This window comes from Vombatus ursinus, unplaced genomic scaffold (genome assembly GCF_900497805.2).
Source record: "Vombatus ursinus unplaced genomic scaffold, bare-nosed wombat genome assembly UNPS02014941.1, whole genome shotgun sequence".
NCBI classification, from domain to species: domain Eukaryota; kingdom Metazoa; phylum Chordata; class Mammalia; order Diprotodontia; family Vombatidae; genus Vombatus; species Vombatus ursinus.
The window spans coordinates 1,127,097-1,153,464 of NW_020954719.1; the positions used below are offsets into that span (position 1 = coordinate 1,127,097).

General features: G+C 37.5%; 1 protein-coding gene across 3 annotated transcripts in view; it reads right to left on the reverse strand.

Annotated features, from left to right (window-relative positions):
• The window catches only part of BICD1 (BICD cargo adaptor 1), a 221,942-nt gene that overhangs the window by 181,411 nt on the left and 14,163 nt on the right, over nucleotides 1-26,368 (reverse strand). For all 3 annotated transcript variants that reach the window (XM_027844386.1, XM_027844385.1, XM_027844384.1), the window contains exon 4: nucleotides 23,175-23,391. In XM_027844386.1, the coding sequence (XP_027700187.1) occupies nucleotides 23,175-23,387 (213 nt within the window). In that variant the 5' untranslated portion in view covers nucleotides 23,388-23,391. The remainder of the gene's footprint in view (nucleotides 1-23,174; nucleotides 23,392-26,368) is intronic.

The following is a 26,368-nucleotide window of genomic DNA, read 5'->3' on the forward strand; positions in this document are numbered from 1 at the left end:
AATTGTTCATACCCCTTCATCCAGAAATTCCACTGGTAGGCATAAGTTCAAAGGAGATCAATGATAATACAAAGGTTCAAAAGCAACACTGAAGTAGCAAAGAACTTGGAAACAAAGTTGATATTTATTGAGTGGGGAATGGCCAAATAAACTGCAGTACATGAATATAGTGGAACATGACTATGCGGTTAAGAAACAATGATTATGACTAAAAATAGAAAAGCACAGGAATACTTGTATGAACTGATGAAAAACGAAGTAATCAAAACAATGACAACAATGTAAATGGAAAGAACAACAACTACAAAATAATTGAATTTGAATATTGTTAAATTATAATGATCAAGCAGCTAGAGGCAACTAAAATGAAGCTATGGATAGAGGACTGGGCCTAAAATCAGGATGACTTGAGTTCAAATTCAGCATTATATACTTACTATCTGTATGACCCTAGGCAAGTCATTTAACCTGTCAGTCTCAATATCCTCAACTGTAAAATGGGATCATAATAGCACCTACCTCACAGGATTGTTTTAAGGATCAAATTAGCTAATATTTGCATGTGCACATACCTGGCACAAAGTAGCTGCTTATAAATGATTGCTTCCTTTACTTTCCTTTTCTTTCCTTTCTAAGCTTGGCATTAGAGAAGAATAGGAAAAGATATCTTCCCTCAAACTTCACCCTTCTTTACAAAGGTGGGAGACCATGAATGTGGAAGATAACACGTAACATCAGACATTTTTATATGTTGATTAGATTTGCTGAACTTTTTTTTCTTCTACTGTTTTTTTTAATCTTTTATAATAATGGATAGCTCTCTGGGGATGGGTAGAGGGAGAAACACAGTGAGAAATGTGAGTAATGGGGTAAAATAGCCATAGTTAAAATGAGTTTTTTTAAATAAATTGTCTGAGATAAAGATTATGATCCTATGAGGTTTAATCATGTTTTACATTACTCTAAGCACCTCAAAGTGGTTTGCAAAGTTAAAGACTGTGAAATTTGAAATGTCCATTGACAGGACTTACAGTACTCCGCGAAGGAAGAATTTTTCTATACCAGGAGGAATCCCTTCTAATTCTAAACTGCTTAAAAACAGTGACACAAAATCAGAATGTTTTCTTGTTTTGATATTTCAGAATGGGTCTACACTAACATCTGTTCTCAATTAACAGCATTAACATTGTGCTGATCACACCAAGCCCCAGAGAACTCCACGAGATCCATGACCTCTGAAAAGAAAGAGTCAAAGGAAGGCAAACTCAAGGTTGCACAGAAAAGGCAGAGAATCACCACGAAGGATGGGGTGAAACAATTTTTCAAACCAAGACAACCTAGAAGATCAGCAAAAAAGGTCTCTCAGGGGCAGCTAGGTGGCACAATGGATAGAGCACCAGCCCTGAAGTCAGGAGGACCTGAGTTCAAATCCGACCTCAGACCAAACATTTGACACTTACTAGCTGTGTGACCCTGGGCAAGTCACTTAACCCCAATTGCCGGAAAAAAAAAAAAAAAGGTCTGTCACAAGAGGGTAAAAGTGGAGCATAGTCCACTTACGTAACACCCTCGCAAGCCAGCGGCTGGCCTTGGGGATGACTGAACCAGTTCCAAAGCTCTCAGCAAACATAGATATTAAGGAGGTCTGACAACTAGTCAGAAGGAGATTACAGAGATCCTCTTTCTTGACACTAGGTACACGACTCTGTTGCAGTCATACACAAGGATCTGGATCACAGTCCTGGGTCACAGTCCCAGGGCAATAAGGAGCATTAGCACACCAGTTTGTGGTCACAGAGTCACATTTCCAGGGTAGAAAAAAGTATGGACCCTTAAGACCAGAGCAAAAACCAGCAGACTAGCAAACACAACTCTCCTTAGATCATACCACCTTCAAAGAACTGAAAACTTACAGACTCCCAGAACTAGCTCTGAAAATACCCCCTCCAATGTGTGAGCAGAGCCCAACTTTAACATAAAGTTAAAAATCAAGAAATAGGGTAGAAAAAATGAGTAAACAACAAAAAAAGGTGACCATATAAAGTTACTATGGTGATAGGGAAGATTAAAACACAAACTCAGAAGAAGACAACAAAGTTAAAGACCCAAAAGAATCCCTTAAAAAAAAAGAAGCTCAAAAAGGATTTTTAAAATCAAATAAGAGAGGTAGAGGGAAAAATGGGGGGGGGATTAAGATTTATACAATAAAATAGTGAAAAAAGAGTCATCAGCTTGATAAAGGAGGCATAAAAATACTAAAGAAAATGACACCTTAAAACAATAATTAGGAACCATTTTGCCCAACTGTATGCCAATAAATTTGACAATCAGTGAAATGGATGACTATTTACAAAAATGTAAATTGTCCATATTAATAGAAGAGGAAACAAAATGCTTAAATAACCCCATCTCAGAAAAAGAAATTGAATAAGCCATCAATGAACTCCCTAGGAAAAAATCTCCAGGGCCAGATGGATTTACAAGAAAATTCTATCAAACATTTAAAGAACAATTAATTCCTATACTATATAGACTATTTGGGAACATAGGTGAAGAAGGGGTCTTACCAAATGCTTTTTATGATACAAACATGGTGCTGATACCTAAATCAGGAAGAATCAAAACAGAGAAAGAAAATTATAGACCAATTTCCTAATTAATATAGATGCAAAAATTTTAAATAAAACATTAGCGAAAAGATTACAGCAACTTATCACAAGAATAATACACTACGACCAGATAGATTTGTACCAGGAATGTAGGGCTGGGTCAATATTAGGAAAACTATCAGCATAATTGATCATATCAACAATTTAACAGAAACTACATGATTATTTCAATAAATGCAGAAAAAACTTTTGACAAAATACAACACCCATTCCTATTAAAAACACTAGAAAGCATAGGAATAAATGGAATCTTCCTTGAAATGATAAGGAGCATCTACCTAAAACCTTCCGTAAACATCATATCTAATGGGGATAAGCTACAAGGATTTCCAATAAGATCAGCAGTGAAACATGGATGTCCATTTTCCCCACGGTTATTCAATAAGTACTAGAAAAGTTAGCTTTAGCAATAAGAGAAGAAAAAGAAATTGAAGGTATTAGAATAGGCAAAGAAGAAACAAAGCTATCACCCTTTGCAAATGATATGATGATATACTTAGAGAATCCTTGAGAATCAAGTAAAAAACTACTCGCAATAATAAACAACTTTAACAAAGTTGCAGGATATAAAATAAACTCACATAAATCATTGGCATTTCTATATTTTACCAACAAAACCCAACAGTAAGAAACAGAAAGAGAAATCTCATTTAAAGTTACTGTAGACATTATAACATATTTAGGAGTCTAATTCCAAGACAAACCCAGGAACTCTATGAAAACAATTACAAAACACTTTTCCACAAATAAAGTCAGATCTAAGTAATTGGAAAAACATCAGATGCTCATGGGAAGGCCAAGCTAATACAATAAAAATGACAATTCTACCTAAGTTAATTTACTTATTCAATGCCATACCAATCAAACTACCAAAAATTATTTTACAGAGCTAGAAAAATAATAACAAGATCCATTTGGAAGAACAAAAGGTCCAGAATATCAAGGGAACTAATGAAAAGAAATGCTAGGGAAGGTGGCTTAGCCATACCAGATTTTAAATTGTATTATAAAGCAGCAATCATCAGAACTACTTGGTACTGATTAAGAAATAGAATGGTGAATGGATGAGTGGAATAGGTTAGGCACACAAGACATAGTAGTCACTGACTATAGTAATCTACTGTTTGATAAACCCAAAGACCCCAGCTTCTGGGATAAGAACTATTTGACAAAAACTGTTGCGAAAACTGGAAAAGAGAATGGCAGAAACTAGGCATAGATCAAAATCTTACACCATACACCAACATAAAGTCAAAATGGGTACACGATTTATATATAAAGGCTGATACTATAAGCAAACTGGGAGAGTAAGGAATAGTTTATCTGTCAGATTTATGGAGAACAGAAGAATTTCTGACCAAACAAGAGATAGAGAACATTATGAAATGCAAAATGGATCATTTTGATTACATTAAATTGAAAAGTTTTTGCACAAAGTCAATGCAACCAAGATTAGGAAGGAAACAGAAAAGTGGGAAAGAATTTTTACAAACAGTGTCTCTGATAAGGGCCTCATTTCTCAAATATGTAGAGAACTAAGTCAAATTTATAAGAATACAAGTCATTCCCCAATTGATAAATGGTCAAAGGATATGAAAAGGCAGTTTTCAGATGAAGAAATTAAAGCTATCTATAGTCATATGAAAAAATGCTCTAAATCACTATTGATTAGAGAAATGCAAATCAAAATGACTCTGAGGTACCCCATCACATCTATTAGATTAGCTAACATGACAAAACAGGAAAATGATAAATGTTGAAGAAGATGTGGGAAAATAGGTACATTAATGCATTGTTGGTGGAGTTGTGAACTAATCCAATCATTTTAGAGAGCAATTTGGAACTATGCCCAAAGGGCTTTAACACTGTGCATACCCTTTGCCCTAGAAATAACATTTCTAGAGCTTTATCCCAAAGAGATCTTAAAAATGGGAAAAAGACCCACATGTACAAAAATATTTATAGCAGCTCTGTTTGTGGTGGCAAAGAATTGGAAATTGAGGGGATGCCTATCAACTGGGGAATGGCTGAACAAATGGTGGTATACGAATGTAATGGAGTACTATTGTTCCATAAGAAATGATGAGCAGGCAGACTTCAGAAAAAACTGGAAAGACTTGTATGGACTGATACTGAGTGAAGTGAGCAGAACCAGGAAAACACTGTACACAGTCATGTTGTGCGATGACTAACCTTGATAGACTTAACTCTTTTCAGCAATGCAAGGATGTAAGACAATGTGGAGATCTGGATCACATCTCCACATTTTCATGGTGGAAAATGCTATCCACATCCAGAGAAAGAACTATGGAGTCTGAATGCAGATGAAAGCATACAATTTGCTCTTTTTTTTCTTCTATTTTGTTTTCTTTCTTCTTTCTTGTAGTTCCTCCTATTGGTTCTAATTCTTCTTTAGAACATGACTAATGTGAAAATATGTTTAATAGGAATATATGTAGAACCTATATCAGACTGCATGCCATCTTGGGGAGGGAGGCAGAGCTGGGGGGGGTGAAATTTAAAACTCAAAAGTTTATGGAAGTGATTGTTGAAAACTAAAAATAAATTAATTAAAAAAAAAGAAAATGACACTTTAAAAAACAGAATTGGTCAAATGGAAAAGGATGTTCAAAAATTCACTGAAGACAAGAACTTCACAAAAGAAGAATTGGCAAAATGGAAGAGAAAGCACAAAAACTCACTAAAGAAAATAATTCCTGGGGTGGAGCCAAGATGGCAGAGTTAGAAGCAGTGACTTGCTTGACCTCTCCCCCAATCCCCTCCAAATACCTGTAAAAATGGCTCTAAACAAATTCTAGAGCAGCAGAATCCACAAAAAGACAGAGTGAAACAAATTTTCCAGCCCAAGACAACCTGGATGGTTGATGGGAAAGGTCTATTGCACCAAGCTGGGACAGAAACACAGTTCAGTGTGGCCGCACAAAGATGAGGCCTCAGTGAACCTGGAGAATGCCTCAGGGGACTGAATCAAGGGGAGCTGTAGTTTCCAGTCTTCTCAACCCACAAAAGCCAAAGACAACTTAGAAGGTCAGTAGGAAAGGTCTATGAACATGGTGAGAAAGAAACTCGGTCCAGCCCCAGTCCTGGCATAGCCCCAGGGTGGTGGCTGTTTCCAAAGCTCTAGACCCACAGATAAAGGGGCGGTCAAGCAACTGATCAGAGGGGGATTGCAGGGATCTCTTTGTTGGTGCTGAGGCAGGATTCTCTTGCTTTGCCCATGTTTGGATCTGGGTTGCAGTTCTGGGTGGTGGTCCTGGCGCGAGGAGGAGTGCTGGCATGGTGGAGTTTGTGGTAGCAGTGGAGAGGGAATCCTCCTCACAGTTCCAAGGCAGAAAAGAGTGCTTGTGGTCACTCACAGACCAGAGCATAGGCCAGGAAAGGAGTAAACACCTCACTTTTAATCATATCACCTTGGAAGAACTGAAAACTTAAGGTCCCTAGAAGTATCTCAGAAAACAGCTACACAAAACCCCCAAAGCTTGGGACAGTACGTTCTCCACACTGGAAGCAGACTCCTACCTTAACAAAGAGTTTAAAAGTCAAATAATTGGCTGGGATCATGAGCAAACAGCACAAAAAAAGTCACACCATAGAATTTTACTTTGGTGACAAAAAAAGATCAAAACATACAACCAGAAGAAGACAACAAAGTCAAAGATTCTACACTGAAAGCCTCCAAGAAAAGTCTGAATCAGTCCCAGGCCATGGAAGAGCTCAAAAAGGATTTTGAAAAGCAAGTAAGAGAAGCTGAGGGAAAACTGGGAAGAGAAATGAGTGTTACAAGAAAATCATGAAAAATGAGTCAACAGCTTGCTAACGGAGACCCAAAAAAATACTAAAGAAAATAACACCTTAAAAATTAGACTTAAGGGGGGCAGCTAGGTGGCACAGTGGATAGAGCACCAGCCCTGAAGTCAGGAGGACCTGAGTTCAAATCCGGTCTCAGACCAGACACTTGGTACTTACTAGCTGTGTGAGCCTGGGCAAGTCACTTAACCCCAATTGCCTCACCAAAAAAAAAAAAAAAAATTAGACTTAAGGCAGCTAGGTGGCACAGTGGATAAAGCTCTGGCCTTGGAGTCAGGAGGACCTGAGTTCAAATTCAGCCTCAGACACTTGGCACTTACTTAACCCCTTGGCAAGTCACTTAACCCCAATTGCCTCACCAAAAACAAAACAAAAGAAAAAAATTAGACTAACCTAATTGTCAAAAGAGGTCCAAAAGGCCAATGAGGAGAATACCTTAAAAAGCAGAATTGGCCAAATGGAAAAGGAAGTCCAAAAAGCTCACTGAAGAAATACTTCCTTAAAAATTAGAATGGAGCAAATGGAAGCTAGTGACTTTATGAAAAATTAAGACATTATAAAACAAAACCAAAAGAATGAAAAAAATAGAAGACAATGTGAAATATCTCATTGGAAAAACAACTGACCTGGAAAATAGATCCAGGAGAAATAATTCAAAAATTATTGGACTACCTGAAAGCCACAATCAAAAAAAGAGCCTAGACATCATCTTTCAAGAAATTATCAAGGAAAACTGCCCTGATACTCTAGAACCAGAGGGTAAAAATAGAAATGGAAAGAATCTGCCAATCACCTCCTGAAAGAAATCCCCAAAGGAAAACCCCTAGGAATATTATAGCCAAATTCCAGAGTTCCCAGATCAAGAAGAAAATATTGCAAGCAGCCAGAAAGAAACAATTCAAGTATAGTGGAGCCACAGTCAGAATAACACAAGATTCAGCACCTTCTACATTAAGGGACCAGAGGGCTTGGAATACGATATTCTGGAGGGCAAAGGAGATGGGATTATAGCTAAGAATCACCTACCCAGCAAAACTGAGTATAATCCTTCAGGGGAAAAATGAACATTCAGTGAAACAGAGGACTTTCAAGCATTCTTGATGAAAAGACCAGAGCTGAATAGAAAATTTGACTTTCACATACAAGACTCAATAGAAGCATGAAAAGATAAACAGGAAAGAGAAATCATAAGGGACTTATTAAAGTTGAACTGTTTACATTCCTACATGGAAAAATGATATCTGTAACTCATGAGACCTTTGTCAGTATAGGGGTAGTTGGAAGGGAAAAAATAGAGAGAGAGACAGATAGATAGATAGATAGATAGATAGATAGATAGATAGATAGATAGATAGATAGATAGATGGCACAGCATGAGTTGAAGATGAAGGGGTAATATCTAAAAAATAAAAGTAAGAGGTGAGAGAGGATTATACTGGGAGAAGGAGAAAGAGAGAGGTAGAATGGGGTAGATTATCTCACATAAAACAGACAAGAAAAAGCTTTTATAGTGGAGGGGAAGTGGGGGAAGGTGAGAGGGAATGAGTGAATCTTATTCTCATAGGATTTGGCTTAAGGAGGGAATAACATACACACTCAATTGGGTATGGAAATCTATCTTACCCTACAGGAAAATAGGGAAGAAGAGGATAAGAGAGGGGTAGATGACAGAAAGGAGGGCAGATTGGGGGAGGGGTAATCAGAAGCAAAGACTTCTGAGGAGGGACAAGGTCAAAAAAGAGAATAGAATAAATGGGGGGTGAAATAGGATGAAGGGAAATGTAGCTAGTTTTTCACAACATTACTACTATAGAAGTGTTTTGCATGACTACACATATATAACCTGTATCCAGTTGCTTGTCTTCTCAATAAGGGTGGGTGGGGAGGGAGGAAGGGAGAGAATTTAGAACACAAAACTTTTAAAATAAAATTTTTAAAATTGTTTTTACATGCAACTGTGAAATAAGATATACAGGCAATGGGATATAGAAATCTATCCTGCCCTATAGGAAAATAGAAGGGGAAGGGGATGGGGGGGTGATAGAAGGGAAGGTAGATTAGGGGAAGGTGTATTCAGAATGCACCCTTCCTTGGGGTGGGGGAGGAGTGAGATGGGGAGAAAATTTGGAACTCAAAATCCTGTTGAAATGAATGTCTAAAACTAAAAATAAATAATAATAAATAAGTAAAAAAAAGAATGGAAAAGGTCAAAAAAAATAAAATAAAAGTCACTAAGCTTCAAAAAAAAGAAAAAGAATTCCTTAAAAATTAGAATTGAGCAAGTAGAAGCTAATGACTCCATGAGACAGCAAGAAACAATAAAAAAGAATGAAAAATAGGAGAAAATGTGAACTATCTCATTGGAAAAACAATTGATTTAGAAAATATGTCAAGGAGAGATCATTTAAGAATTAATGGATTACCTGAAAGCCATGATCAAAAAAGAGCCTATATATCATATCAATAAATTATCAAGGAAAACTGTCCTTATATCCTAGAACCAGAGGGTAAAATAGAAATTGAAAAAACAATCACCTCCTGAAAGAGAACCCGAAATGAAAACTCACAAGAATATTTTAGCCAAATTTCAGAGCTCCCAGGTCAAGGAGAAAATATTGCAAGCATCCAGAAAAAAACAACTCAAATATTGTGGAGTCACAATCAGGATAATACAAGATTTAACATTTTCTACCTTGAAGGATCAGAGGGCTTGATATTCTAGAGGGCAAGAATCACCTACTCAGCAAAACTGAGTATATGATCTTTCAGGGTTTAAAATGAATATCCAATGAAATAGAAGACTCTCAAGCATTCCTGATGAAAACACCAGAGTTGAATAGAAAATTTGACTTTCAAATATAAGACTCAAGAGAAGCATAAAAAGGTAAACAGGAAAGAGAAATCATAAGGGATTCAATGAGGTTAAACTGTTTACATTCTTCCATGAGGTGATGATACTTGTAACTCCTAAGAACTTTATCATTATTAGGGCAGTTAGGAAGAGTATACACAGACAGAAAGCATGGGTGTAAGTTGAATATGATAAGATGATATCCCAAAAAATAAAATTAAGGGGTGAGAAAGAGGAATGCACTGGTCAAAGGGGGAAGGGAGAAGTAGAATAGGGTAAGTTATCACATAAAAGAGGCACAAAAGAGCTTTCACAGTTGAGGGGAAGATGTGGGAGGTTGGGGGCGGGGGAAGAGTGCTTGAACTTGAATTCTCATCAGAATTGACTGAAAGAGGGAATAACATATACACCCAGTTGGGTATAGAAATTTATCTTACCCTACAGGGAAGTAGGAGAAGGAAATAAGAGAAGTGGGCTAGGCTGATAAAAGAGATGGCAGATTGGGAGAGGCAGAAGTCAGAAGCAAAACACTTTTGAGGATGGACAGAGTGAAAGGAGAGAGAAAGGATAAACAGGAAGAAAAGTAGTATGGAGGGAAATACACAGTAATCATAACTGTAAAAGAAAATTATAGCAAGTTTTTGTGATAAAGGCCTCTTTTCTCAAATACATAGAGAACTGAGTCAAAGATTACAAGTCATTCCCCAATTGATAAATGGTCAAAGGATCTGAACAGTAAATTTTCAGAAAGAAATCAAAGCTATCTATAATCATATGAAAAAATACTGTAAATCACTATTGATTAGAGAAATGTAAATTAAAATAACTCTGAGGTACCACCCCACATCTATCAGATTGACTAATATGACAGAAAAGGAAAATGACAAATGTTGGAGGGGATGTGGGAAAACTAGGACATTAATGTTGGTGCAGTTGTGAACTGATCCAACCATTCTAGAGAGTAATTTGGAACTACGCCCAAAGAGCTATAAAACCATGCATACCCTTTGACCTAGCAATACCACTACTAGTTCTGTATTCCAAACAGTTAAAAAACAAAAAGGAAAAGGACCCAAACATACAAAATTTTTTATAGTTTTTTGTGGTGGCAAAAAATTAGAATTTGAGGGGATGCCTATCAATTGGGGAATGGCTGAACAAGTTGTGGTATATGATTGTGATGGAATACTATTGTGCTATAAGAAATGATGAGCAGGATGCTCTCAGAAAAACCTGGAAAGGGAGGATTCTGGGAAGATGGAAGAGTAAGTCAGAAAATTCCAAGTTCTTCAGATTTCCCCCACAAACAAGACAAAATAACATCTCAGGGCAAATGTAGAGGGGCAAAAATAAACAAGAGTTGGGGCAGAACAGTGGTTCTCCTGGGACAACGAGGGAAGATCCTAAGAAAAATCACGGGACCTAGGGTTGGTCCCTGTGAAGTATAAACATCTCCAGTCTAGTTCTGCTGAAGCAGCAAGCGATGAGCCCTGGGGCTAGCTGGGTTGGGGGTAGCCTCAGCTCCAGTCACAGGAATTTTCACCTCCTGGAGAGTGTGCAGAGTTGGGCATCTTGAGTGGGGGAAGATTGAGGGAACCTCTGCTAAGAGACACCAGGCCCAGCTGTGCTGCTGATGTGGCCTTGGGCAAGAAAGAAGCAGCAAAGGCTGGGCCAATACAGAAGTAGTGGGGTGGAGACTCTGCTGGCTGTGGGCAATTACAGGAGGGTGGAATTCTTGTTTTCTATTCCAGGCCAGAGGGGAGAACTGAAGGAGGATCTGAATCCAGGGGCACCATCTCCCATACCCCAGGACTAGAGGTGATTTCAACAGGTTGCTGTAATTTTTTTAAAAAATAAGCGGGCAAAGGAGAAAGAATCCAACTATAGAAAGTTGCTATGGGAATAGAGAAGACTGAGGTTCATCTTCAGAGGAATATACTGAAGCAAAAAAAAAAGCCTCTTCTACCCCAAAGAGTAACACCAAATGGTCACCTGCCCAAAAAGAATTCACAGAAGAACTTAAGAAAGACTTTAAAAATCAAATGAGAGAGATTGAGGAAAATTAAAAAAAAAAAAGAACAATCCAAGAAAAACAAGAAGATTATGAAAAGAAAGTCAAGCAACTGAAAAAGGAGATCCAGAATTTTAAGGAAGACAATAACTCCTTGAAAATTAGAATTAGGCCAGGGTAAGACAGCGAAGTTACAAGAGACCAAGAAAAAACAAAACAATATATAAAAAATGAATAAATAGAAAAGAATGTGAAACATCTCTTAAGAAAAATAACTGATCTAGAGAACAGATCAAGAAAAGAAAACATAAGAATAATTGGAGTACCTGAAAGCTATGATCAAAAAAAGAATCTTGATACAATAATACAAGAAATAATTGAAGAAAATTGTCCTGAAGCATTAGAACAAGAGGGGAAAGTAGAAATAGAAAAAATCCACTGATTACCACCTGAAAGAGATCTTATGAGGAAAATCTACAGGAATATCATAGTCAAAATTAGAAAACCCCCACCTCAAGGAGAAAATATTATGAGCAACAAGAAAAAAATAATTCAAATATGGAGGAGATACAATTAGAATCACACAAGACCTAGCAGCAGGAATGTTAAAAGATCATAGGTCTCAGAACACTATAAAACAAAAGTGCAAAAAAACTGAGGTTGCAAACAAAAGTATCATACCCAGCAAAGTTAAGCCAAATCCTGAATGAAAAAAGTGGACATTCAACAAATTATCAGACTTTCATGATTTTGCTGCAAAAAAACCTGAACTTAATAGAAAATCTGATATACAAGATCCAAGAGAAATATAAGGCACATATCAAAGACTAATTACAAGGGACTCAATAAGGACAGACCATTTATCTTTTACATGAGGAAACGTAAAACTGTGTCTAAGATTGTTATTAGTAATTGGGTAGTTTGAAAGAATGATTCAGTAGAACTGAGTACGATGTGATCATAAAAAGCAAAACTGGGTGGAAAAGGTAAAAAGAGTAATTATCTTAAACAAATGAGGTGTGAGAGGAAGAACAAATACAGAAGAATCTGATGGGAGAGGAAGGCTGTTAGTTCTAGAACCCTACTCTCATCGGGAATGGGTTCAAGAGGGAACAATACATATTATATACACATAAATATATATGTATATTACATGTGTATAAAAGTCTTCTAAATTCAGAAAGAAATAAAAGGCTAAGTGAGTAGGGAGGGGAGAAAGGATGGGGGGGGAATGATAAGAGGAAAGGGAGAGGATAAGGGAAGGATCCTGGTGGGGTAGATTAAGTAAAAGGAGGACAAGGTAGCTGATTAGAAGTAAAGTAGAGGAGTCAGGAGGGATTGGAAATAAGAGATACATACAAATATAAAATAAAGATCAGGAGTAGAATTTATTAGGGAAAAAAAGTAGGGATAGTAATCATGATCTCAGACAAAGTTAAAACTAAAATACATTTAATCAGAAGAGAAAAATAGGGAAACTACACTATAGGTCAGTCATATTAATCAATATTGTTTTACACCAGCACTTCTTAAACTATGGGTTGTGACCCCATGTGGGGGTCACACTGAAAGGGTAACAAGTGGAAAAAGTTTAAAAAGCCCTGTTTTAGACTATTTAAAATAACTAGACAGAACTAGAATATTGCTGTGGTATAGAAAATTATGAATTGGTAGACACAGAAAAATATGGAAAGACTTGGACTTATGAAGGAAGATGTTATCTACCCTCAGAGAAACAGAGGACAAACAAATATAGTACAGTCTTATGTAGATGCATATGAATGTATATGTCTATATATGATTATAGATATCTAAGTATACGTATGTGTATATAGAGTATATGTGTTTGTGTATGTATATATGTATGTGTGAAAGTATATTTAACTGTAGTTTTGGGGGGAGGGGCAGAGAAAGGGAAAAAAAGAACAAAGTAAAACGTGTACAGCAGAGAACAAAAGAAAACTCACAAGGAAGCAAAGATAGACAGCTCTGAACACAATGAGTAATATTTATTAAATAGGCTTTATTGAAATGGAATTTATTGCAGTATATTTTGAATCCTCTCTTACATTCTGCTATGCATGTCAATGCTTTTTTTCTTTTCTTATTCAGTATTTAAGTTTGTAATATGTTTCTTTTTCTTTTCTTAATGTGTATTTAAGTTTTAGTATTTAAATTTAAAATAAATTAATAATAAAAAAAACTGGAAAGACTTAACATGAACGGAAACAAACTGAAGTGAGCTGGACCAGGAGAAGATTGTTCATAGTAACAGCAATAATTTACGATGATCAACTGTGAATAACTTAGCTATTCTCAGCAATACAATGATCCAAGACAATTCTAAAGGACTTATAATGAAAAATGCTATCCATACTATGCCCAAAGAACTATAAAAATATGCATACCCTTCAACCTAGCAATAACACTTCTAGGGCTATATCCCAAAGAGATCATACAAATGGGAAAAGGACCCACAGGTATAAAAATATTTATAGCAGCTCGTTTTGTGGTGGCAAAGAATTGGAAATTGAAAGGGTGCCCATCAATTGGGGAATGGCTGAACAAATTGTGGTATATGAATGTAATGGAATACTATTGTACTATAAGAAATGATGAACAGGCTGACTTCAGAAAAACCTGGAAAGACTTGTATGGTCTGATGCTGAGCGAAGTGAGCAGAACCAGGAGAATGTTGTACACAAAAACAGCCACGTTATGCAATGACTAATATTGATAAACTTAACCTTACCCAGCAATACAAGGATCTAAGACATTTCCAAAGGCCTCGTGATGGAAAATGCTATCCACATCCAAAGAAAGAACTATGGAGTTTGAATGCAGATCGAAGCATACTATTTGCTATTTTTTTTTCTTCTGTTGAGTTTTGTTTCTTCTTTCTTGTGGTTCCTCTAATTGGTTCTAATTCTTACTTATAACATCATTAATGTGAAAATATGTTTAATAGGAATGTATATGTATAGCCTATATCAGATTGTGTACCATCTTGGGGAGGGTGGTGGGGAGGAAGGGGGAGAAAAATTTTAAACTCAAAAGCATATGGAAGTGATTGTTGGTAAATCAAAATAAATTAATTAAAAATAAAAAAAGAAAAATGCTATCCACTGCCAGAGAAAGAAGTAATGGAGTCTGAATGCAGATCAAAACATACTTTAAAAAAAAATTTTTTTTTAATATTTCTGGGAGAAGGGGTTGTGTTTTCTTTCACAACTTGACATATGGAAATATGTTCTGCATGACAGCACATGTTTAACCTATTTCAACTTGTTTGCCTTCTCAATAAGGGGGGAGGGGAAAGGAGGTGGGAAAGAGTTTGGAACTCAAAATTTTTAAAAAATGAACATTACAGGAGCAGGTAGGTACTGCACTGGATAGAGCACCAGCCCTGGAGTAAGGAGAATCTGAGTTCAAATCCAGCCTCAGACACTTAACACTAGCTGTGTGACCCTAGGCAAGTCACCTAACCCCAATTGCCTCACACACACACACACACAAAATTAATAAAAAATAAAGGTTAAAAACTGTTTTTACATATAATTGAGGGAAAAATAAAATATAAAAGTTTTAAAAAGAGAGTACTTAACAATTCAAACAAACAATACTGAATGATTGAAGAATGCCTAATGCCCATTCAATGAAATTATTCCATCTGTATATCTATCATGGACAAGTACTACAGAGAAACAATGGTTTGAGTCCAGAATTGAAAAGGAGAAAGAGAATAGACTTGGTTGCATTTGGGGAACTGCTTTGTGCTTTCAATGATCCCACATTGCTCCCTGACACAAAAACTCATATTTTTACTCTTTTGTTGATGCTATGTGGCAGAGACCATTACAACCTCTAGATAATCAAAATTATAGATTCAAAGAACAATGGAGAGAACAATTCATACCTGCAACGTATGTATTACCAATGATAACTTGTATACAAGAAGTAGCAAAATTTTTATTTTAGGTCTGTAACTGTGATTTAATCACTTTAGAGAATTCCCAGCATGAAAACTCCCTCCACTTATGAAGAATAACAATTCATCTATAATTTATAGTCTTAAAGAACTGCTTGCAGGCAGTGAGAGGTTATTTGTCCATAGTTACATAGCTAGAATGCATCAAAGGCAGGTCTTTAACCCAGATCTTCCTGACTCCAAGCCCAGACTGCTATCTACTATGTCATGGCATCTTGACACAATCATCCAGAAAGTGTTTTGATGTAAAAGGAGATGATAGTTAGGTATAAGCAGATAGGCAATCCAAGGAATACACTAGTACTCACAGGATGACAGAAGCCCTAGAGGAGGGTCTCTATGTAGTACGCTAGGAAGGTCTTCTATGGATAAGAATTGTACAGTGTGAGAAGGCAAAGATGTGTTGCAATCTGCAACTTTGGAAGGAGTTTCGAAATCAATGAGATAAGGGATCCCTGTACTAAATTGACACATGAAATAAAGACCATTCAGTGACGTGAAAAATATAAATGACACGTATACATATACAGGTAATTTAAAAGTTATCTATGCTTTATTTCAGATCATACATTATGCGTTTCTTTGTTGGAATAGATGTACCTTACTAATTATCATCTTTTTCCTTTAGCTTTTATTAAATGAGCACACAATAGACATTAGCAGGAGAAAACCAAACTGGGCTAAAACAAAACAAAACTGGCCACAAAACACAAAACAGATAATTTGTGAGTGTAACATTTAGCTAAGCTATCTTCAACTCAATATTCTTTCCCCATCCAATCACCTCACATTGAGGTCAGCTTCAGTAATCTACTAGAACAGAAGTGCTTTCACATAAATAAAAGTACACATATCTTATAAGACAAAAGACTAAAAAGTATTTTTTAAAAACTAAATTCTGAGGGCCTTGCCAATTGGTGGCATTTCATTTCATATTAGTCTGCAGTTTTTAAGAAGAAAAAACAAGAGACAGCATTCTGAACCCACACAAAGCCATGCAACAAAGCTACTTAAGGAAATTCCTCCAGCTACTAGGTATTCTCCTAAAATGTAAATGGGCTTATTGAGTTCTAAGATTTAAAGATGCAAGCAGACTAGTCAAACATTACATTTCAGTGTGGGGATTTTTTTCCTCCTTAAAGCCTTCTAAGAACCTTGATACATGCTGGTTAGATAATATTCCTTCCATTAGAGGAAGGAGGGGAGACAGTAGACAGAAACAGAACAGCTATAGAATTCATAAGTGCATCTCTTAACACCAAGGAATTCTACAAATCCCTATATTTATCCTCATCTGACTCATTTATATTGGTGTATTCAAAGGCGCCTGGAATTTGCTTAACCTTAATTCCTTTTTCCACCTCAATTAAAAAAAATGCACAAGATCTAGGGCTTCTCAGGCTATTCTGAAGAGCGCTAATAAGGAAAACGCTGACTTCCTATAATACAGTTATGTAAACTTCATTCCCCAGAACCAGAGCTAGACTGAGACCTAAGAGTGGCAGTGAGGCAGAAGTACTTGACTCCTCCTATCATTTGGTGTGAATGAGTGTTTCATCAACTGTTTGCATTCAGCCACTAAATCTTGTAGTTCAGATCAGAGGTAAGTGTGACTCTACTCTCGAGAAGCAAAACTGGACTAAGATCCCTTCCAGCAGTTGTGAACTGATCCAACCATTCTAGAGAGCAATTCGGAACTATGCCCAAAGGGCTATAAAACTGTGCATACCCTTTGACCCAGCAATACCACTACTAGTTCTGTATTCCAAAAGAGATCCAAAAGGAAAAGAGCCTTTATGTATAAAAATATTTATAGCAACTTTTTTGTGGTGGCAAACTGGAAATTGAGAGAATGTCCATTAATTAGGGAATGTCTGAACAAGTTGTGTTATATGATTGTGATGGAATACTATTGTGCTATAAGAAAAGAAGAGCGGGATGATTTCAGAAAAACCTGGAAAGACTTACATGAACTGGTACAAAGTGAAGTACATAGTAACAGCAATACTGTATGATAATCAACTATGAATGACTTGGCTATTCTCAGGAATACAAAGATCCAAGACAATTCTAATGAATGTGATGAAAAAACGCTATCCATCTCCAGAGAAAAAACTGACAGAATCTGATTGCAGGGCTAAGCATGCCGGTTTTTTTTTTTAATTTTTTCTTGGGGTTTTTTTAATCCCGTTTTCTTTTACAACACGACTAATATGGAAATACGTTTTATATGACTGCACATGTATAACCTTTATCAAATTGCTTTCCTTCTCAATGAGGGAGGATAAAAGGGAGGATAATTTGGATATTATTCAAGGTCATTAATCCACCAGCTATGTTATTAGTGACACCTTTGATGACTAGAAAAGGATGTGAAACCAATTTGTCCCAAGGGAAAGAGTACTGATTTAGGAATTAGATTCCTCATTTTGACATAAAAAGGCAATATAGCATGACTTGGCCTCTTAAGGTACAAAAATGAGATATGTGGACCTTTTTGGATTATCTTTATAAGTTGGAATTCCATAGAGCAACTGAAAATCAAAATCATAAATTAGACCTAGGATCAGTTATGAGAAAAGTGTCATGGAAACTGTAAAGTCCCATATAAACATCAGCTATAATAATAATCAGGAAAATATAAGACATTGATATGTCATTTTTTGCCTGTTCCACAAATGATACACAAGTGTGTGTATGTGTGTGAATATATATATATTTATGTATATAGGTCTTGATATTTTAGAATGGCCTTGTTCAAATGTGTGGCCATATGGGTTTCCTGTTCATCTAACAGCAAAAAAAAAGCCCACTCATATGCTCTTCATCCTTGGTAGATGTCCCAAGGCCCCTCAACAAGTCACCATTCCCAGCCCTGTTGATGAAATGCATTTGCTTATGCAGGAGGGAAGCACTGGGCCTAGAAGGAGCATTCCTGGGCCAAGCAAGCAATGTTGACAAGCTTTTATTAAGCGCCTACTATGTGCCAAGCACTTTGCTAAGTGTTGGGATCATAAAGAAAAGCAAAAACAATCCCTGCCCTCAGAGAGCACACAAGCTAATGGGAGAGACAATATACAAACAACTACATACAAACTAGATAGATACGATAAACTGGAAATAATCACAGAGGGAAGTGATTATATTAAAGGGAACCAGAAAGGGCTTCTTGAAGAAGATAGCCTAAAATCTAAAAGCTGAGACTTGAAGGAAGTCATGGAAGCCAGGAGACAGGTGAGTAGAGAGAAAGTTCTGAACATGGGCAATAGCAGTAAAAATTCAGTCAAGGTATAGAGCATCTTTTGTCAAGAACATCAAAGACTCTAATGTCACTGATCATATGGTATGTGGAGGGGAGTAAAGTGTAAGAAGACTGGAAAAGTAGGAAGGAGTGGGGAGATGGAGCATCTAATGCCAGAAACAGCAAGAGTACACATGAAGGGGAATAAGGGGAAGTGGAGGCTGGAAAGGTAGAAAGGGTCCAGATTATGAAAGAGTTTAAAAGTCAAACATAGGATTTTTGATATTTCAACTAACAGAAAGGCAAAAGAGTTTATGAAGTAGAAGCTGACATTGGTCAGACCTGCTTTGGGAAGATTGTTTTGATAGCAGAATGGAAGATGAACTAGAGCAAGGAGAGACTTGAGACAAGGAGACCAGCTAGAAGGCTACTGTAATATGATGGTATTACAGATAGTATGACGCAAATATGAGGTGATGAGGGCCTTTACCAAGGCAGTAGCAGTGTCAGATGAGAGATGCTGAAAAAGGTAGAATCAACAGGATTTGGAAACAAGGCTTTCGGAAAGAAATTTATTAATTCTATTTGAAACATCTCTTCTTAAAGAGAGATAAATCCAAGGGGAAGGAGATCTATCTTGCTTTTGAAAATTTCTCTGACCTACTACATTTTCTATTTACAATTTACAGGGTTGATAAATGAGTTGAGTGTTTTGTATTATTACAATATCAGAACTAAAGTATCAAAGAACTGGGCTGAGTCAGACACAGGCTACCACACAAGGGAGTAAGAATGGTGAAAATATTTGTGTGCTGACATCAAAAATAAAATTACCTGCCAAGATTAAACTACCTCAAACAAGGTAGAATAAATATTTTCTTTTGTATGTTCCTCACAACTGATTCAATCTTTAGACTAGAACAGTATTTGGAAAGAACTAAGGAATCAATCAAGGTGCTTTTAAACCTAAGAGCTGTGATAAAATGACATCACTTGCTGAAAGCCATATCTTCTTTGAAATAAAATTGTGATCAATAGTAGATCTATTTGCAAAACTATAAAGATTTCCTAAGTAACAAATTTTGTCCAAATGGTATCTTTTTCAGGAAAGATGACATGAAGGAAATCATAGAAATAAACTAATACTGAACTAGTATAGTTGTTTGCATCATGATTGCTGTCAATTTATGGTCATAAGAGCAAATGAGATAATAATTGTAAAGTACTTAGTACAGTGTCTAGCACACAGTTGATAATAAATGCCAGTCTGTCTCTCCCTTCTTCCCTCTCACTTTCTCTTTCTTTCTCCCTATACATGTATATACACACACACACACACACACATATGTATATACCTTTCTCTCAAGAACACAAGCTGAAAATTATGTAGCTTATTTAAATAGGCAATTAGTAGAGCCAATACATACATTAAATACATCAAAAATTTGTGATTTTTTGATTGTGGTAACTCCATCAACCAATGCTGATCAAAAACATTCTATTATTTAGTAAATATGTCTTAGAGAATTGTCTGACTCTCACTAATAAGCATTAGTTGCGGGATATGAACCCAGGTCTTCTTGATTATAAGTCCAGAACCCAATTCTCTCCACCAGCTTGCTTCTCTGGATAGTAGAGAAGGAAAACTCAGTACTCTGCCTTTTTAGGCAGAAGTCTATCAGAAATAAATTTATTAATTCTATTCAAAACATCTCTGATTAGAGAGGAATTCAAAGGAAGAGAGATCCATCCTCCTTTTGAAAACCCATCTGATCTAAGTCATTTTCTGCTCACAGTTTATAGGGCTCATGAAGAAAGACAAAATTCCATAATCAAGATTAAACAAGAGAACAAAGTTTAGGCAACAGTTTCTGAGTCATCAAACAGAGAAATAGTAATTTAACTTTTGGCACACCCTGGAGAATCATTTTCCAAAAATTATTCAATGTCCTCTTTAACCAGTCCCTCTAAGGATTTTTCTTTTAATTTGGCCAAAGGTGAACTCAAAAGACATTTCTATTAATTGAATGAATCAAAAGATATTCTTGATCTTAAACTGATTATTACTCTAATCCATTTCATAGATTTTTTGGAGAGCTGATCAGGCCCCTCCCAGTAGAGTGGATCAGAATAAAGAAAGACGATGCAGTGAGGTGATGAGGACCTGCACCTGGGTAGAAACAATAAAAGTTGTGAAAGTAGATCTGATAAGACTTGAATATGTGGGGTAAATGTGAGTGAAGAGTCAAAGATGACACAAAAGCTGAAAGCCTGGATAATTCAGAGAATGGTTCCACCTTCAACAGTAACAGAAGAGTTGGAAAAAGGGGAGAGTCTGATAAGGATTTATAAAAGATTTTAGACCAGAATATTGTCTGCTTAGCACTGAACATCAAGAACTTTTAGGCTTTCCATAATATCAGTGAATATAAGAAGGAGAGTTAGTATGTTTCCACAATAGCCATTCATTTTTTTTAATGATAAAGTTTAACTTGTCTTTACAATGACTCTTAAACTGATCCTTTTTTTGCATTTCTGTCAGTGTTAAAAAATGAGAGAACTGATTTGCTTAGTTTCTCATAGTTCTGCCTTTATTCTTTTAAAAATTTGTTTCCTAATACAATTCAATTCAACAAACATTTACCAAATGATAACTATGTGGTACAGTGGATAGAGTGCTGGGTCTGGTGTAAGACTTGAGTTCAAATCTAGCCTCAGACACTCAATCTCTGTTTGCCTCATTTTCCTCAAGCATGAAATGGGGATAATAATAGCAACTACCTCCCAGGGCTATGGATAAAATAATATTTGTATAGTGGCTGGCACATAATAAATAATGTACATATATGTGTATGTGTGTATATATATGTATATTACATGTAAGAATTAACATCTGTCTAATAGAAAATGTCTGTGTTAAAATAAGTATGTAGCAAGAAAGTATCCAGAGTCCCAGGAACTTTTTTTTTTTTTAGCATGGACTAAGGTTTACCTAAACTACAAAAATTTTACCATAAGATTGCTTAAAAGACTTGATCAAAAATTGACTAATATTTTATTGGTGTCCTCCAGCATGCCACATTTTATTGAATAATTACAGAATAATATACAAAATAGACATGATGGCTAGAGTTGGGCCTGGGTTCAAGTTTCTCTTCAGACATACAGACTGCTTAAAGCTGGGCAAGTCACTGACTGACCCCAGGCAACTCTCTAATCCTGTAAAATGCAGAAAAGTTGTGCATAAGCAAAGAAACCCTAAATCCAGACTAAAAGCAAACAAAACCTAAAAGCATGCAAATATTAGATAGAACAAGAGTTATACATACTTCAGCTGTAATGTTATGGTCTTATAGGTACCTTAGGAAAGGCAATGTACTTAGAGTGGCAAAGGAAGGAGTTGATGGGGGGCAGTGTGAGAGAATCAAATACCACCTACTCTCTAGAGCAGTGGTTGTGTGGCAAGTGGGCAAGTTAAGTTACCCTGGAAAGTCTCTTAACATTTCAGTACTCTAGGCAACACTCTAAGAAGATAAGTTACAGAGAAGAAGCCTTCCTCCACTGATAGAGGGAGTTTCCTCATCTGGGAATTCCATATGTCAATGAAATCATAGGTCCAATCTCTATTCCTACCAATTCCTTATTTCTAACTGATAACCGTATTTAAAATGTAAGGCCACACTTCACAGTTACATCCCAGTTCAAGATTCATCTTTTCTTCAGGTCATTTGTTATGAAGTTTAATTTTTACTGGGCAGGATGACCTCATCTCTACCTTGAAGCTTTGCCCACCCTGAAGAGTGCTACCTCATTCATTGGTGAAAACAGGGCATCTACATCATCACCCATCACCCTGTTTTCCTTTTGTACAGCATAACAGGAATAAAGAAGCAAAAGAGATGCTAAGCCTTTGTGAGGTACTAATACTGTGTTTTCTCCTTATGACTAAAGAACAGGAAATTCAAATATATGACTAAGGTATTTTTAATTTAATAATTAAAGTTGTGACTTCCCCAGCCTCAGATCTATTAATTACCTAAAGGATTCTTACTGCAATCCAGGCTAGAAACATTAGCTTTTTAAATTTTTATTTAATCACCCCCAAATCATCCTTAATCTTCTCATATACCTCTACTCGAATACAAATACAAATTTCTCCTCCCCCCACAAATCCTACCTCCATGCTTCCAATATACAGATATATACTTATTTCTTTAGGCATTTTTCCTTACATGGAAACAATGAACTCTTTCAATAGCACCTGGCCAACTGTGCTCACATTAAGATAAAGAAAGAGTCAGCTCATAGGATCATAGATCAAGTACCACATAAACTTCAAAGGTCATCTAGGCCAATTCCCTCATTTTGCGGAGGAAGAAACTGAGGCCCAGAAAGTTAAGTGCCTTGCCCAAGGTCACACAGGTAGATAAGCAGATAAGTCAGAGGGAGAACTTGAATCCAGGTCCTCTGACTTCAAAGCCAAGGCTCTTTTCACCGATGCATTCTGTGTACCCCCTTCTTTATTTCTTTTTAATGATAAGTTTGGGGGGGGGGTGAAAGGAGGAGAAAGGCAACTAGAAACTCACCTCTTTCAGTTGCTCTAGCTCTTGCTTAAGGCCATCATATTCAGCCTCCAGCTCATCATACTGCTGCTTCAAGGTGAGCTTCTCTTCCAGGACCACCAGGCCATATTCAGCAGCCTGGATCTTTTCATGGGTTGTTTCAGTGAGCTCCTTGGTCAACCTTTCGATCTCAGTCTTATAATGATCCACGCTCTGAAATACCTCCTCTGCAGCCATAGCTCTGGTGATGGATGGAAACGGGAGGGGGTGAGTGGAGGCAGGAGGAAAGAAAAGATGCAGGGGGTGGGGTGGGGCTGGGGAGAGGAATTAGAGTGAGGAGGGAAGGAAAATAAAGGGGGGGGTGGCAGTTAAAGGATAAATGTGTCCCTAGAAGCTTTTGTGACAGCAGCAACTACGGCGGCTGAATATTTGAAGGAAAATTTAATGTGGTGAATGAAAAGAAAAAAAATTCGCGAAGAGGCTGCAGCTGCTGCAGCATTCATTTGTTGCCGGGACTGGTCCCTCCTTCGCGGGTCAGCGGCGGCGCACCATGGTGCTGCGCTGGGGCGGCAGCGGCGGGCGCTGGGCTGGGATTCTGTTGATTCAGAGGCTCTGGGCCGCCATCTCTCTAGGGCAGCGTCACTGCGGTCTCAGCACCCCGCCGCGAGCGTTCCCTCTTTCGTCTCCACCTGCTCCTCTGGCCCTGCAGCAGCAGAGCACAATGATGCAGTCCAGGCCCCCTCCCTTCCACCTCTCTTCCGGAAGGAAACAAATGGGAGAAAGGCAGGGAGGGAGGGAGGGAGGGAGTGAGGAAGGGGGCTAAAGGGAGACTCTGGTTTCCCCGAAGAGCCCCCAGGCGGCCGCTCTTGGGCTACTGGCAGAGCCAGGTGGGAGGAGACAAGAAGCCTGGGGCGGCGGCGGCGGCGGGAGTGGGGGTGGGGAGAGCAGGGGACGAGACTAAGAGGGACGAAGGGGGAGGAGGAGAAGGGAAAGAAAGGGATAAGAAAGCGGGACGAGGAGGAAGGGGAGACCCTGGCCCTACATGGTAGGCGGGAGGGGTGTCCGCAGGTTTTGTACAGATGTCCACAATCTAAGAAAGGGCTGCAAGGGAGCGAGACAAGGATGCTGCTGCCCCCTCACTCCATGACTCGGTACAAGAAAAAGCTTGACAATTCCTGCAGCCCGCTCTTTTACTCTAAGAAAAACAATCCAGTCTGACATTCATTCTTCTGTAACCAACAAACCCTATGATTTCAAAACCCTCCAGCTACCATATGCAGGTGCATTTCTGCACCTGCCCCAGCACTCTAATTAAATATACTTCCCAAACATGACCGCCATCGGGCAATATCACTACTCTTACGACTTTCAATCTGTTTTCACACTTCTAACTCTCCTCTATTCCTCTTTCCTTCCACCCTTACATAACATTAGCTGACATTTATGTAAGTTTTAAGTTTTATCAGGCACTTTTACACACATGATTTCGTTTGTTCCTTACAACCACCCAGTAAGGTACTTATTATGAGGTATCCCTCTTTTACAGATTAAAAAAAAAGTTTGCTCTTAGTCATGCAGCATATAAAGGTCACATCTGGGTTTTACAAGTCAGGTCTCTACTACTGCAGGGTCCAACACACTTTGCATTATGCCATGTTGGCTGAAATCTCTTCTTGTACCGTTCTATCTCTTCTTCCTTTCTTTCTTGTATTGAAAGTTACTTTGATTGATTGCATGTGTATAACCTAAATCTAATTGCTGATGGTCTCAGAGAGGAGTAAGGATAGGGAAGGGGGGAAGGGAAGGTGGATTGAATTTGGAAATCAAAACTTTAAAAAAAAGTTAAAATTGTTTATAGGGGGATTATATATATACATATATATTTATATATTTAAACACACACACATATGAAAGTTACGTTGATTCAATGACCCCTGCTTGTCAATCAGTTTTGGGGAAGGCTGTTGTTGGGAAAGGGGATACCAAGTCTGTAGCTTCTTGCATTACTTGCTCTTTGTCACATACTCCTACTTGTGCTGTTTGTACTCCCACCTGCAAATTGTCTATACTTGCTACCTTAGGAAGGAACTGAGATGCAAGGGCCCAATCTATTTTGCTAACATTAATCTATCTGAATTGTTTTTATTTCATTAGGAAAGTTATCAATAAAAGCTGACCCCACCTAGAAACCATCAATGATCTTCAGTGATCAGCCCAACAACAAATAATATGTTGCTATCTTGATATACTTATAATAAACTCCTTTTAATTCTCTTTATCTTGAATTTTGCCTAGTTAATCAGGGTGAAAGCCTAAACAAAGAATTTTCCTTTCAATTTTTCCACTCTTCTATCTCCCTTCTACTTTTCTACTCCTCTATCTCAGAGGTCTCCAAAGCTTTTTTGATTGAGTACCCTTCTCAGTAAATTTTATTTTTATTGTGAAGGTATTTGCAGACACCCTGTTTCCCAGAGCTAAGGCCCAACAAGCAGGCTGTGCCCTAAGCTTGACATAAAAACAATCCTTTGTGCTCTGGATGATCTAGCCCTGTGGCAAAGCGTATTGCTTTGACCAGCACCAAGTGTTCACTGAGAAATTTATGCTTTTCATATTAATCAATAACTGTTTGTTGGAGCTCCCCCTATTTCCTAGGGACCTGAGAGCAAATGTGCTGCAGCCTAAGGCCATCCATCACACCTCTTAACGTGCTTAAAATCCTTGTTTCTTATAACAGCCAAGTGAACTGAACCCGGTACTGCACTTGTGTTCCCACCACACTAACTTTGGTTCTGTACCCCCACTGAATAATCACAAGACTCAACAACCCATAAGACTTAAGTCAATCAACTTAACAACTGTTCCCACAGGAACCAGGAACACCTGCATTGTCCATGCAAGAGCCTACTGTAAAAACTGCTACTCAAGACCTAAGAATGACTGTGTTGTGGTATTTATATAGGTATATAAGCCTTGCCTTCACCCTAGCATGTTAAGCACTCCTTCTCAGGATGGGGGACTTCCACTTGCAAGTGTTTTCCTCACTCTGAAATTAATTAAACTTCTGTTTAATCCCTCACACACCTGTCTCTGGCCTGCTCTTTTTGGCTACAGCCATTCCCAGCTTAGAGGTTGGTTCTGGTCTGGTTGACATTAAGTATATATTTATTATGTGCGTGTGTGTGTGTGTGTGTGTGTGTGTGTGTGTGTGTGTGTGTGTG